At 41.9% G+C, this 11,527-nt stretch overlaps 1 protein-coding gene across 4 annotated transcripts in view; it reads left to right on the top strand.

Moving 5' to 3' along the window:
- The first annotated feature begins 542 nt into the window (after positions 1 to 542).
- The window catches only part of LRBA (LPS responsive beige-like anchor protein), a 759,310-nt gene continuing 748,325 nt past the window's right edge, over positions 543 to 11,527 (top strand). For 2 of the 4 annotated variants that reach the window (XM_070386648.1, XM_070386644.1), the window contains exons 1-2: positions 1,221 to 1,479; positions 2,069 to 2,506. In XM_070386648.1, coding sequence (XP_070242749.1) covers positions 2,288 to 2,506 — 219 coding nt within the window. In that variant the 5' untranslated portion in view covers positions 1,221 to 1,479; positions 2,069 to 2,287. Of the gene's footprint in view, positions 680 to 1,220; positions 1,480 to 1,635; positions 1,737 to 2,068; positions 2,507 to 11,527 lie in introns of those variants that run through there. The other 2 variants (XM_070386647.1, XM_070386645.1) reach the window with 2 other exon arrangements.

Genomic DNA, 11,527 nt, shown 5'->3' with positions numbered 1-11,527 from the left:
GACACTCCTGTGCTTCTGGTCTTTTCTCATGTTGCTCCCCTCCTTTCTAAATTTCCATGATAGTTGAAGTCAAGTTCATTTTTCAAGCCCATCTCAAATAACCCTTTCTGTAGGAAACTATTTCCTCTCTAAAACCAATATAATTTTTCTCCTGATTCCTCTGTAGTACTTCCTAACTTTGACATCACTTTTGTTTCACTTTTGACTGCTAGTGTTTTAAACATTACATATATATTTAAGGCCTTAAGGCTTCTAATAGTAAGTACCGTAAGGGTGAAAAGTCACTGTCTTCCCTAATGTGTGTTTGTTTTTCAGTAATGCGCCAGGAAGAACACTTCACTGTTGATGGGGAGCAGGGGGGAAGGACACAGATGATGATCCGAGTTGTTTCTAATCCTAATATACTTGATCTCTTAAACTAATCTGAGAATGAGGCGAAACTAACTTTCACATTGGAAAATCCCGAGAAGAAAACACTCTTCAGAGATCTACAGGCAGAACGAACCCGCCTCCACACTGTTTAGAGCAGCTGTCTCAGGAACCCTCCCTTCCTTAGAATGTGGGAGAGGTTCGGTGGGGCGGCAGCTGCAAGGAATCTTCCCCGTTCCTCGTGCAAATGATCTTCCCGCCCTACACTCCCTTCCGAGGGGAAGGTGGCAGCTGTCAGGGCATCCCAGTGGTAAGCTCTTCCCGAGTCTTTGCGGAGCGCGGCGGGCGGGCAGCAGCTGAAAGCTGTCAGAGGTGGGGACTCTGTGCTCCCCGTAGACAAGGACAGCAGCTTTGCTGGCTCCAGCGCTGCCACCTCTCTGGCTCGTAGCGGTCCCTCAGGTGTCCTTCTTCGAGTCCAAGAAGACACCTTGGCAACGAGGGTAGTGTTCCCTCCGCGCCCGGAGATCCTACGGTAACTTAACAACAGAAGGAGCCAGGAATCGCCGCCTGGGCACTCGCCAAAGCATCTTCCCAGATCGGGGAGTGGAAGGAGGGGGAAGAGTGGGCTCCTGAAAAGAAAGGTCTTTTCTGGCCGGGCTAAGGAGACACCTGGAGCTACCTGCGTGGCGCGCCCGCCAGTCCGCACAGGCGGTCCTGGAGCCAGCCCGCGCCCGCCCCCGCCCCGCCGGCCCCCGGGGGCCGCCCTCGTTTCCCCACCCCGCCGCGCGGTCGCCTCCGCCGTCGCGCCCGCCCCACCGCCCCGCGCGCTCGCGCACGCGCACGCCGCGCCCGGCCGCCCTCGGCGCTGTCATGGCGGCGGGGAGCAGCTTCAGCGGGCTCAGAGACGGCCGCGCTAGCGGTGGCGGGGCGAGCTGTGGCAGTAGCATCCTCACCGCCCGCGGCGGCCTCTGCAGCCGCGCCCGTAGCGCCGGCAGCGGCTGTTTTTGCAAAGGCTGAGCGCAGGGGTGGGGCGGGCCAGGAAGCCATGGAGTTCTGTGCAGCCTCGGACTCCCGGGGAGCGGACTAGGGAAACTTGGAGGCTGCGACCAGGTGCGCTGACCTCTCTCTCCTCCCTCCTGTCCTCGCCGTAGCCGCCGGGCCTCCCCCTCCCTCCTGGCCACTACACACCTTCCCGCCTCTCCCCGACGAACCTCAGGTGCCCGCGAGGTGCTCCACTCCTCCCCCTGGGCCGAGCGTTGAGAGTCATCACCGCCCCCTTCCCCCGCCCTTTCCTGCCCTGGATCTCCGCCGCCACCTCCGTCTCGCGGCTGTCGGGCGGGGGGCGAGGACGAGCCCCGAGTGTCTGGGTGAGGGGGAACTTCCCACCTCGAGGGTAGCTTTGGGACCCCTGCTTTCCTCCAGCCCCCCCTTTTCCCGGCGACAGTTCTTCCGTGCACCTGTGAGGAGAGGTTGCCCCGCGCCTGGAACCTGCGCGGGTGTGGGGGAGGAGGGAACCTGGTACGGGGCCTCCGGCTCCCGCCTGCGCTCGGAACCCCGCGCCTCGAGCCGCGGGGAAGCGGGTGGCTGGAAGCGGGGTGCTCGTAGGAACTGACCTGACGGACAGCAACTACTCCCCTCGCTCCCCGAAAACCCTACGACAAAACCGAGCCCCTTTAACATTGATCTGATCTTCCAATAGGGTTTGGCGTTATTGTCAGCCTCCGGGAGAGAGATTGGACAAACATTCTCCAGAATCAGCAGGGCGACGCCAAGGACTTTCCACACCAACTGCTCTTGGGGTTTCTCCACAGCTGGGAAGAGTGACCCTTTCCGTTTTGCGTGGCGTCCGTGTGCTTATTACTAGCGCGGCGACTGGGTCCCGGCGTGACTCTGAGTTGTCCTTTCCCTTGAACTCGCCATGGCCAGTGAAGACAATAATGTCCCATCCCCGCCACCAACAGGTGATGACGGGGGAGGTGGAGGGAAAGGAGAAGAAGCCCCTGCCGAAGGGGGTGCCTTGTCCCTGACACCAGGACTCCCCATCAGGGGTATCAGAATGAAATTTGCCGTGCTGACGGGCTTGGTTGAAGTTGGAGAAGTATCCAATAGGGATATTGTAGAAACTATCTTTAACCTGGTAAGTAGATCTCTATTTTACCAGCGTATCTTCTCAGTGGGTTGGAGAACAAGACCTGAAGCCATGTGCTTCACTCCGGCTGGTGATAGAAACAAAATTCTGCTGACCTAAGTTAATCACTTTGTGATATTTTTCAGCTTAAGGGGAATTATGTAAACTTACACCCTCCAGGTTTTGTGAAAGTGAGCAGATCCTTTGGTCCTAAGAAAATAATTGTTACCATGGAAGTATTATATGGAGGACTCCTATGGAGAAGTTTTATTCTATAATTTTTTTTTCTCCCATTGTGATATATATCTAAGTGTGCATTTCTCTTTGACATTTTAAATAAGTTCTTGTGCCCTTTTTTTGGAGTTGAGAAATAATGTAAAGGGTAGTTCTACCTACTCCTTTGTGAGTAAGTTATGTTTTGCCATAAATTTTGAACAGAAAATTCTTGTTCACAGGGCTGATGAAAGATTAATTTGCTGCAAAGTTAGCATTTATATTTAATTTCGATTAGTTTTATTTTTAGACGTAAGGAACAAAAGTCAAATTTTGGAATGAAATTTAGGGTTACATCTTTTGAAAATTGAATGGCAGTTTAAAAAGAGGATTGCAGCAGAAGTAGTATGGTTTTTATTTCTCTTGTGAATTCATGTTCTATCAGCAAAGCATATTTGGACGTTGGAAGTTGCTGGTTATACTATGAGCTACGAATGTTATTTTTAAAAGGTGGATATGCCATACTTCCCTTTTCCTGTAGTCACAGAAATAGTTTTCATTTCTAATGGGGACTTTTTAGATTTCTTTATTTCAAGCTGTTGCCTGTCAATGTACAATAAATTTGGCTTTGATATTTCCCATTCTTCCACCTACTCACCTGTGTTACAAGATAATAGAAGGGAAGAAGTATGAATGTGCAGTAGTTGAATAACTGTTTAGCCCCTTTCCCCTTTGCTTCTGTTTTTTCAAGGTTAGGCTTGTTTTATTCAGGGCAGTTAATTATTTCCTTCACTAGACCTTTACTAATAGACTGGTTACCTGTGGTACAATTACTAGAATGAGAAAGTAGCTAGATGAAATACACTTACCTATGGAATATGAAAATTTTGAACAATAAGAGTATTTCTCTAGCAGTTTGTTGTATTGGGAGTTTATATGCAAAGACATACACACTTTAAAGTAGGTATATTGTGGAGATATTGAGATGTACACAAAATAGAACAGTGTAATAAGGTCTGGTGTCTGTTATCCAGTTTCAGTAGTTAAAAACATTTTGGGAATCTTGCGTGTATGTGGACTTTCACAGTTTGTGAATCTGAGGAAGGTAAATGGCAAATTGATGTATTCCTTTATCTCAAGATAGACTTGAAAACTTTGCTTCTCGATTTTTCTTTTTCTAAACCTCATGTTTCTTGGATGTTAAAGAAAAATCTGTGGTAGTGATATAGTCCATCATTAATTGTGTGTGTAACACCACATTCCTCTGGCAGAGGAGGATTCCAACTCCTCTGTTTGAATGTCCTCTGTGGAGGTGGATGACCAAACATGAGTAATTTGCATTTTACCATTAAGGAAAATCCAAATTCTGTAGTGATAGTTTATTTGCTGTCTAGAGTTCTAGACCTGGGTATGGATTTTAAGGTGATTGGTTAAGTCTTTGATAGCTGTCTGTGGGGCAACAGGTGTCTGAGTAAAAGGAGAGGGGAAAATCTGGTCAATTACACCTCCTCTTCACCAGCATTCTCTTCTCGTGTACAGCAGAGAAAGCTGCTGAGAGGATTAGATTAGTTGTTTTCTTCTGTTCTTCCTTACAAGACTTCTCATGCTCCTACCCAGGTATCAGGGGTCTTGGCCAGTCTTTTAAAATCTTGGAAACTGAAAATGTTAGGAATCTCGTAAGCTAGTCCGTTTCAGTGTTGTTAGGATTGCTGCACTTAATATTTTCTAATTGATAGTTATCAGCCTTTGTCTCAATTCTACTCGAAGAAGGAAGTTGTATTAACTAATAATAGGTGTGATTAAAAAAAAAGTTAGTGCAGTTTAGCACCAGCTAGGCAATGGGCCAGGTGCTTTACAAGTGTTTTTAAATCCTTTGCTCATCAAGTCTTTAACACATGGAGCTTATTTTATAGATGAGGAAACTGAGAGCCTGGCAGGTGAAGCAGATTGGTGATTCTTAGAATGACGACCCTTCTAGGAATACACCTGTTTCTTGAGTTGATGTAGAGTTGTTTGCTTTCCTGAACAGATATTTATAGCATAGGCATTGCTTTCCCCAAGCTAAGGACAGAAAAATCATTGGTTGTGCTAAAGGTGAATAGTGAAACTTTGTTCACATTTCATTTCTTCTTCTTCTTCAAATAGCTTTCAAAAAACTGCTTAGAAAAGACCTAAAAAGTAAAAAAGAAAATTTCAGGTTCAGTTTTTTCAATCAGAATGTAGATGTAGAAGGTTGATGATTAGCTTTTTTTTTTTTGTACACAGTATGTTGGATTAAAATTTTTTTAATTGTGAAAAATATCATACAGACAAAAGAATGTCTAAAATGTATAAGTAATAAGATATTATAACAATATCAGCCCCATTAAACTTCCATTTAACTTAAAGAATCAGCATGTTGCCAGTATCACTGAATCCTTATGCAAGCGTCTCCTTTATCTTTCCTTCACTGGAGTTTTTGTTAGTAAGCTTATATAGCTTTTGTAACTTTTTCCTATTTTTCAGACATTTTATTAAAAATAGGTTATATTCTACCCATTCTTTCTAATTAATTACATGTTAGTTACTTTAATGGAGAAGGCAATGGCAACCCACTCCAGTACTCTTGCCTGGGAAATCCCACGGACGAAAGAGCCTGGTGGGCTGCAGTCCATGGGGTCTCGAAGAGTTGAACACAACTGAGCGACTTCACTTTCACTTTTCACTTTCATTCACTGGAGAAGGAAATGGCAACCCACTCCAGTGTTCTTGCCTGGAGAATCCCAGGGACGGGGGAGCCTGGTGGGCTGCTGTCTATGGGGTTGCACAGAGTCGGACACGACTGAAGCGACTTAGCAGCAGCAGCAGCACACCTGTGTATTGAAGTGTTTCAGACTTGTGGTTTTACATTTTTCTTGTCACAATTTAAAAACATTTTATATTGTCTCCATCTGTATGCTAAAGTAATTTGTCAAACTTTTGGACCCAGAATAATTAAAGTTTTGGCATTTTCCTGGAACTTGCAGCTGAATTTAAGGCTTCCACCAAGTGTTTATAGGAAGTCAATGCTATTTAATTCAAGAATGATGTTTTCCATGGGCTGGTGACAAGTACACATTTTCATGAATTTTTTTTTTCTTTACAATTAACTGTACCATTATATTTAGATGTTAAAGCTTCAGGATTTCCTAGGCAGTTCAGTGGTTAGGACTTGCACTTTCTTGCCATGACTTGGGTTCAATCACTGGTTAGGGAACTAAGGTCCTGGAAACTGTGTGGTGAGTGTGGCCAAAAAAAAAAAAAGTAAAGCTTAGAAGGTGGAATATAGTTCTTTATTACTCATTATGTGGCATTTGATACAGGTTCTGCAAAATATTAATGCTGCAAACTCTTGATACATACAGTAGCTGGGCAGATCCTACAGAGGCTTCATTTATATTGACTCTGTGCGAAGAGTATACTTGTGGGGCAGCTACTGTTCCATTTTAGCTGGTTGTTGTCCTGCAGTAACATGAGCCCAGTGATGTATGAACCTTTTGATTTTTCAAGAACTGGAGATCTAGATTAAGAAACATTTAAAATATCAAATTAAAATATTAAAAAATACTTTCTGGGACACATGAAATGGCAGGCAGTTTCTTTTCAAGCTTTTATCTGAACCTTTATTAGAAAGGTTCTAATGCATTGTGTTTCTATTTTGATGTGCATATCTAGAATTATTTCCTTCATAATACCTAAAACCTGACATAATTTAAGGGTTAAGAGTAATCTAATAGAAACATGGTTAATGGGCTTCTCCTCCATATTAGTTTGTACTTCATGTTGTGATAGAAGACTCAAAGTGGTTTTAAGTACAATAAAAAGGATTTATAGGCTCATTTATCTGGAGTCTAAAAGTAGGGGAAGTTATATAGTAACAGTAATATTAAAGACCAGTTTCTTTCTTTTTTATTTTTTTAATTTTATTTTATTTTTAAACTTTACAATATTGTATTAGTTTTGCCAAATATCGAAATGAATCCGCCACAGGTATACCTGTGTTCCCCAACCTGAACCCTCCTCCATCCCCACACCCTCCCCCTGGGTCATCCCAGTGCACCAGCCCCAAGCATCCAGCATCGTGCCTCAAACCTGGACTGGCGACTCGTTTCATACATGACATTATACATGTTTCACTGCTATTCTCCCAAATCTCCCTACCCTCACCCTCTCCCACAGAGTCCATAAGACTGATCTATACATCAGTGTCTCTTTTGCTGTCTCATACACAGGGTTATTGTTACCATCTTTCTAAATTCCATATATATGCGTTAGTAAAGACCAGTTTCTTTCTGTTGCCCTTGCCCTTTCTGTGATGTCAGGTTTAATCTGTTACTGTTCCCCTCATGCTGGTAGAATGGTTGCCGGTGGTCCTTGGGGCCGTATGTATTCTTGTTCAGGTCACTTGGGAGAGAGCACCTGTCCTAACATTCCGAACAAGAGTCCTGATTGGACCACTGAAGCAGTGCCAGTGGCCTTTGGAATGTGCTGATTGGCTTAAGCAAACCATGGCCAACTGCTTTACCTAAGGATCCAGTCAGTTTCCTCTAAAGTATTTGGGCTGTTTGGGGAGGGATGGATACACAAATAAAGATCTGGGTAAAACATTCAAAGTGTGAATGGGTTCTGGATAGGCAACGCGTAATGTCCATTTTGGAGAAGGAAATGGCAACCCACTCCAGTGTTCTTGCCTGGAGAATCCCGGGGACTGGGAATCCTGTTGGGCTGCCGTCTATGGGGTCGCACAGAGTCGGACACGGCTGAAGCGACTTCGCAGCAGCAGCAGCAGCAATGTCTGTTACTCTCCTTTACAAATGCATAATAATAGAACAGGGTTTCTCTGGTGGCTCAGACCTAAAGAATCTGGTTATAATGCAGGAGACTCAGTTTTGCTCCCTGGGTTGGGAAGATCCCACGGAGAAGGAAATGGCTACCCACTGCAGTATTCTTGCCTGGAGAATTCCATGCACAGAGAAGCCAGGCGGGCTGAAGTCCATGGGGTATCAAAGAACGGTACATGACCGAGCAACTGAATAGTAATATTAATGATATTTGTGTAAAGAGAAAAAAAAATGCTATCTTAACCCCCTGTCGTGCTCTTGAGCAAGTTGTTTTAACCTTTGTGCCTTGTTCCCAGCTCTGCAATGGGGAAGCTATATTATAGCAAGAGTTAAATGAGTAAATACTCTCTCAGTTGTGCTGGACTGTTTGTGACCCCGTGAACTGCAGCCCCCCAGGCTCCTCTGCCCATGGGATTTTCCAGGCAAGGAGAGTGGAGTGGTTTCCCATTTCCTTCTCCAGGGGATCTTTCCGACCCAGGGATAGAACCTGAATCTCCTGCACTGCAGGTAGATTTCTTTTCTGACTGAGCTGCCAGGGAAACCCTTACAAAACACTTAAAATAGTGTGTGGCACAAGTACAGTGTTTGTAATTTTGGATAGTTAATCATCATATCCACCCTTACCTTACAGTTTTGTCATCGCTACTTGTAGAGGTGTGTGTGATTGCGTGCATGCTAAGTTGCTTCCGTTGTGTCTGATTCTTTGTGACCCTATGTACTGCAGCCCACCAGGCCCCTTTGTCCGTGGGATTCTTCAGGCAAGAATACTGGAGTGGGTTGCCATGACCTTCTCCAGGAGATCTTCCCAACCAGGGATTGGACCTGTGTCTTTTACATCTCCTGCATTGGCAGGCAGTTTCTTTAGAGGTGACTTGATTTTTTTTTTTTTTTTAGAGGTGACTTGATTTTAAACATCTTTATTGAAGTATAATTTACATACCATACAATTCACTTGTTTAAAGTTATATAGTTCAGTGATTTTTAGTAGGTTTCCAGAGCGTACAAGCATTACCACAATCTAATTTTAGAATATTTACATCCTGTGTTCACGACATTTTATAGTTTTAGCTCTTATATTAGCCCTATGATCTATTTTGAGTTAATTTTTGTATGATGTGAAAGAAATGTAAGATAAGGGTCTAAATTCATTTTTTTGTCTCACTGCCATTTGGTGAAAAGGCTGTTCTTGTTTTTTTTTTTTTAATAATTTATATTAATCTTATATCCTACATAGATACAGTTAAAATTTTCTATCTCATGCATTCTTTTTTTTATTTTTTTTTCATGCATTCTTATTAGATGTCCATAGGACATTTAGAAAAACTGGCTGAAAGATAAACATTACTAATTTTCAAAAAGTAGAATTCTTTTATTTTGTGTGTGATTCAGTTATACATATGCACATATATTTTTGAAATTATTTCCATTGTAGGTTTTTACACGATACTGACTAGTTCCCTGTGCTGTATGGTAAACCTTTGTTGCTTGTTGCATATCTATTTTTTAAAGTTAGAAATCTTGCATTCTATTCATACTAAGTCAAACAAGTGGAATCAAAATGTTGATCCTTTCCCATTAAATTGCCTTGGCATCTTTGTCAAAAATCAGTTGATCATAACTGTAAAGATTTATCTGAACTCTTAATTTTTTCCATTTTCTAAAGGTCAGTTTTTACATTAGTACCAAACCATCTTGATTACTATAGCTTGTAGTAAGTTTTCAAAAATAGGGCTGTATGTCCTTTTTGTTTTTCTTTTCTGAGATTGTTGGCTGTTCTGGGCCCTTTGTATTTCCATATAAGTTGTAGGATGAACTCAATCAATTTCTGTTAAAAAAAAAAAAAAAAAGGAATGTATTTTGATTTATTTAGGTCATTTCTTTCATCAATGTTTTGTATATGAGGAGATGAATTATTTTTGATTATATATATATATTTTGGTGCTGCTATTAAAATGCTCCTTTAGGTGTCTTTGTGCATTGAAATTTCCAGCAGAGGAATAAATAGTTTAAAGTATATGAACATTATGTAGCTCACGAGTAGATATTTTTAGCTTGTCTATTAATGTTAAAAATTAAGAGAGAGATGGGTGCATTTGTGCATTTTAATTGGAGAAGGCAATGGCACCCCACTCCAGTACTCTTGCCTGGAAAATCCCATGGACGGAGGAGCCTGGTAGGCTGCCGTCCATGGGGTCGCTAGGAGTCTGGCACGACTGAATGACTTCAGTTTCACTTTTCACTTTCATGCATTGGAGAAGGAAATGGCAACCCACTCCAGTGTTCTTGCCTGGAGAATCCCAGGGATGGGGAAGCCTGGTGGGCTGCCATCTATGGGGTCACACAGAGTCAGACACGACTGAAGTGACTTAGCAGCAGCAGTGCATTTTAATAACATGGATTTTAAGAAATGATAAAATTTATAACTTAGGCCCCTGCAGATACACAGTCTTGTTTCTGTTTTGAATAGGTCCAGTTTGAACTGGGAAATCATTTGGGAACTGAAAAAGTCAGAGTGTTTTTTTGTTGTTTCATAGAAAGGGAAACTGAGTAAGCTTTTTGTTTCACATACTGATTTAGCTGAACTAATCAAATACATTTAATTTTTATATTATATTACCTCTTTTTATATATAGCTTCATTAAAATATTTATAATGCTTTTTTTATGTTTGAAGAAGAATGTCCAGAATACATTTTGTTTTATAGGACTTATTTTAGATATAGAATAAATTGCTTATCTTTGTACCTCCAGAACTTCTCACAGTGTTTCTTGGTACTTTGAAAGTGTGTGATAAATGGAAGTGTCTTAATCTCATTATTAAATAAGTTGCAATCATTAGGAAGTCTAGTCTCTATTATTCTTTTCTGCAACAGGTAAAACCTTAATGCATATTTCTTTTGTTGTTGTTGTTCAGTCGCTCAGTCGTGTCCGACTCTTTGTGACCCCACGGATTGCAGCACGCCAGGCTTCCCTGTCCCTCACAATTTCCCTGAGTTTGATCAAACTCACGTCCATTGAATCGGTGATGCCATCCAACCATCTTATCCTCTGTCATCCCCTTCTTCTCCTGCCCTCTTTCCCAGCATCAGGGTCTTTTCCAGTAAGTCAGCCCTTCGCATCAGGTGGCCATAGTATTGAAGCTTCAGCTTCAGCATCAGTCCTGCCAGTGAATATTCAGGACTGATTTCCTTTAGGATTGATTTCTTTTATTATTTTCTGACAATTTCTTATGATGATACTTGTCAAGAAGCTTGCATTTTTCATTATATAATTTTGAGTTACCTCAGTATCTATTTTACCCCTAAGAAGAAGAATTTCATTATTTTCAAAATAGTCTATTATAACTTGCTCTTAAAGTAGTTTTTTCCTTTTACTCTAGTATTATTTCATTAGATCTCACCTAACAGAATGTGTAGTCAAACACCTACCTCTGAGTAAATTTCCAGTGAGTCTTTGGCTTAAAAGCTATTGGGAAAAGATATGAAATAAAAAACAAAAGGAAATGGTACAAAGAAAAACACTGCTGAGAGTACACAGATTCTTTTTAATTGACTAATTTCATAAAATGCTTTGAGTTTTAGATTTTAAAACTTTTTTTTGATGTGTGTAAATCTGTTTTGATTCTTCAAAAGATCTAATTGGATTTGTCCCAGAATAATTTGTGATTGAGATGTGCTTTGTGAAGTACAGAATTTCTTGTTGTTGGAGGTTTTAGAAGATTGCATATTGGGGATATTACAGAGTAGATTCTTACTTTGGTTAAGAGATTAGACACCACGTTATGTGACTATCTCGTGTTCTTGCTCTGAGTTTTGTTGTCTCTATTAACACCTGGGTTTTCGCATTTACTTCTTAGACTTCTCTTGCCCAGACTAAGTAATTTGTGTTCTATAAAAATTAGTTTTAGAGGAAAGGGGCTGCATTTTCTCTATAGATTCTTACAGAAAGATGAAGAACTG

Source organism: Bos mutus, chromosome 17 (assembly GCF_027580195.1).
Source record: "Bos mutus isolate GX-2022 chromosome 17, NWIPB_WYAK_1.1, whole genome shotgun sequence".
NCBI classification, from domain to species: domain Eukaryota; kingdom Metazoa; phylum Chordata; class Mammalia; order Artiodactyla; family Bovidae; genus Bos; species Bos mutus.
Note: the sequence above shows the minus strand (reverse complement) of the source record. Positions and strands in the feature narration are given on the sequence as shown.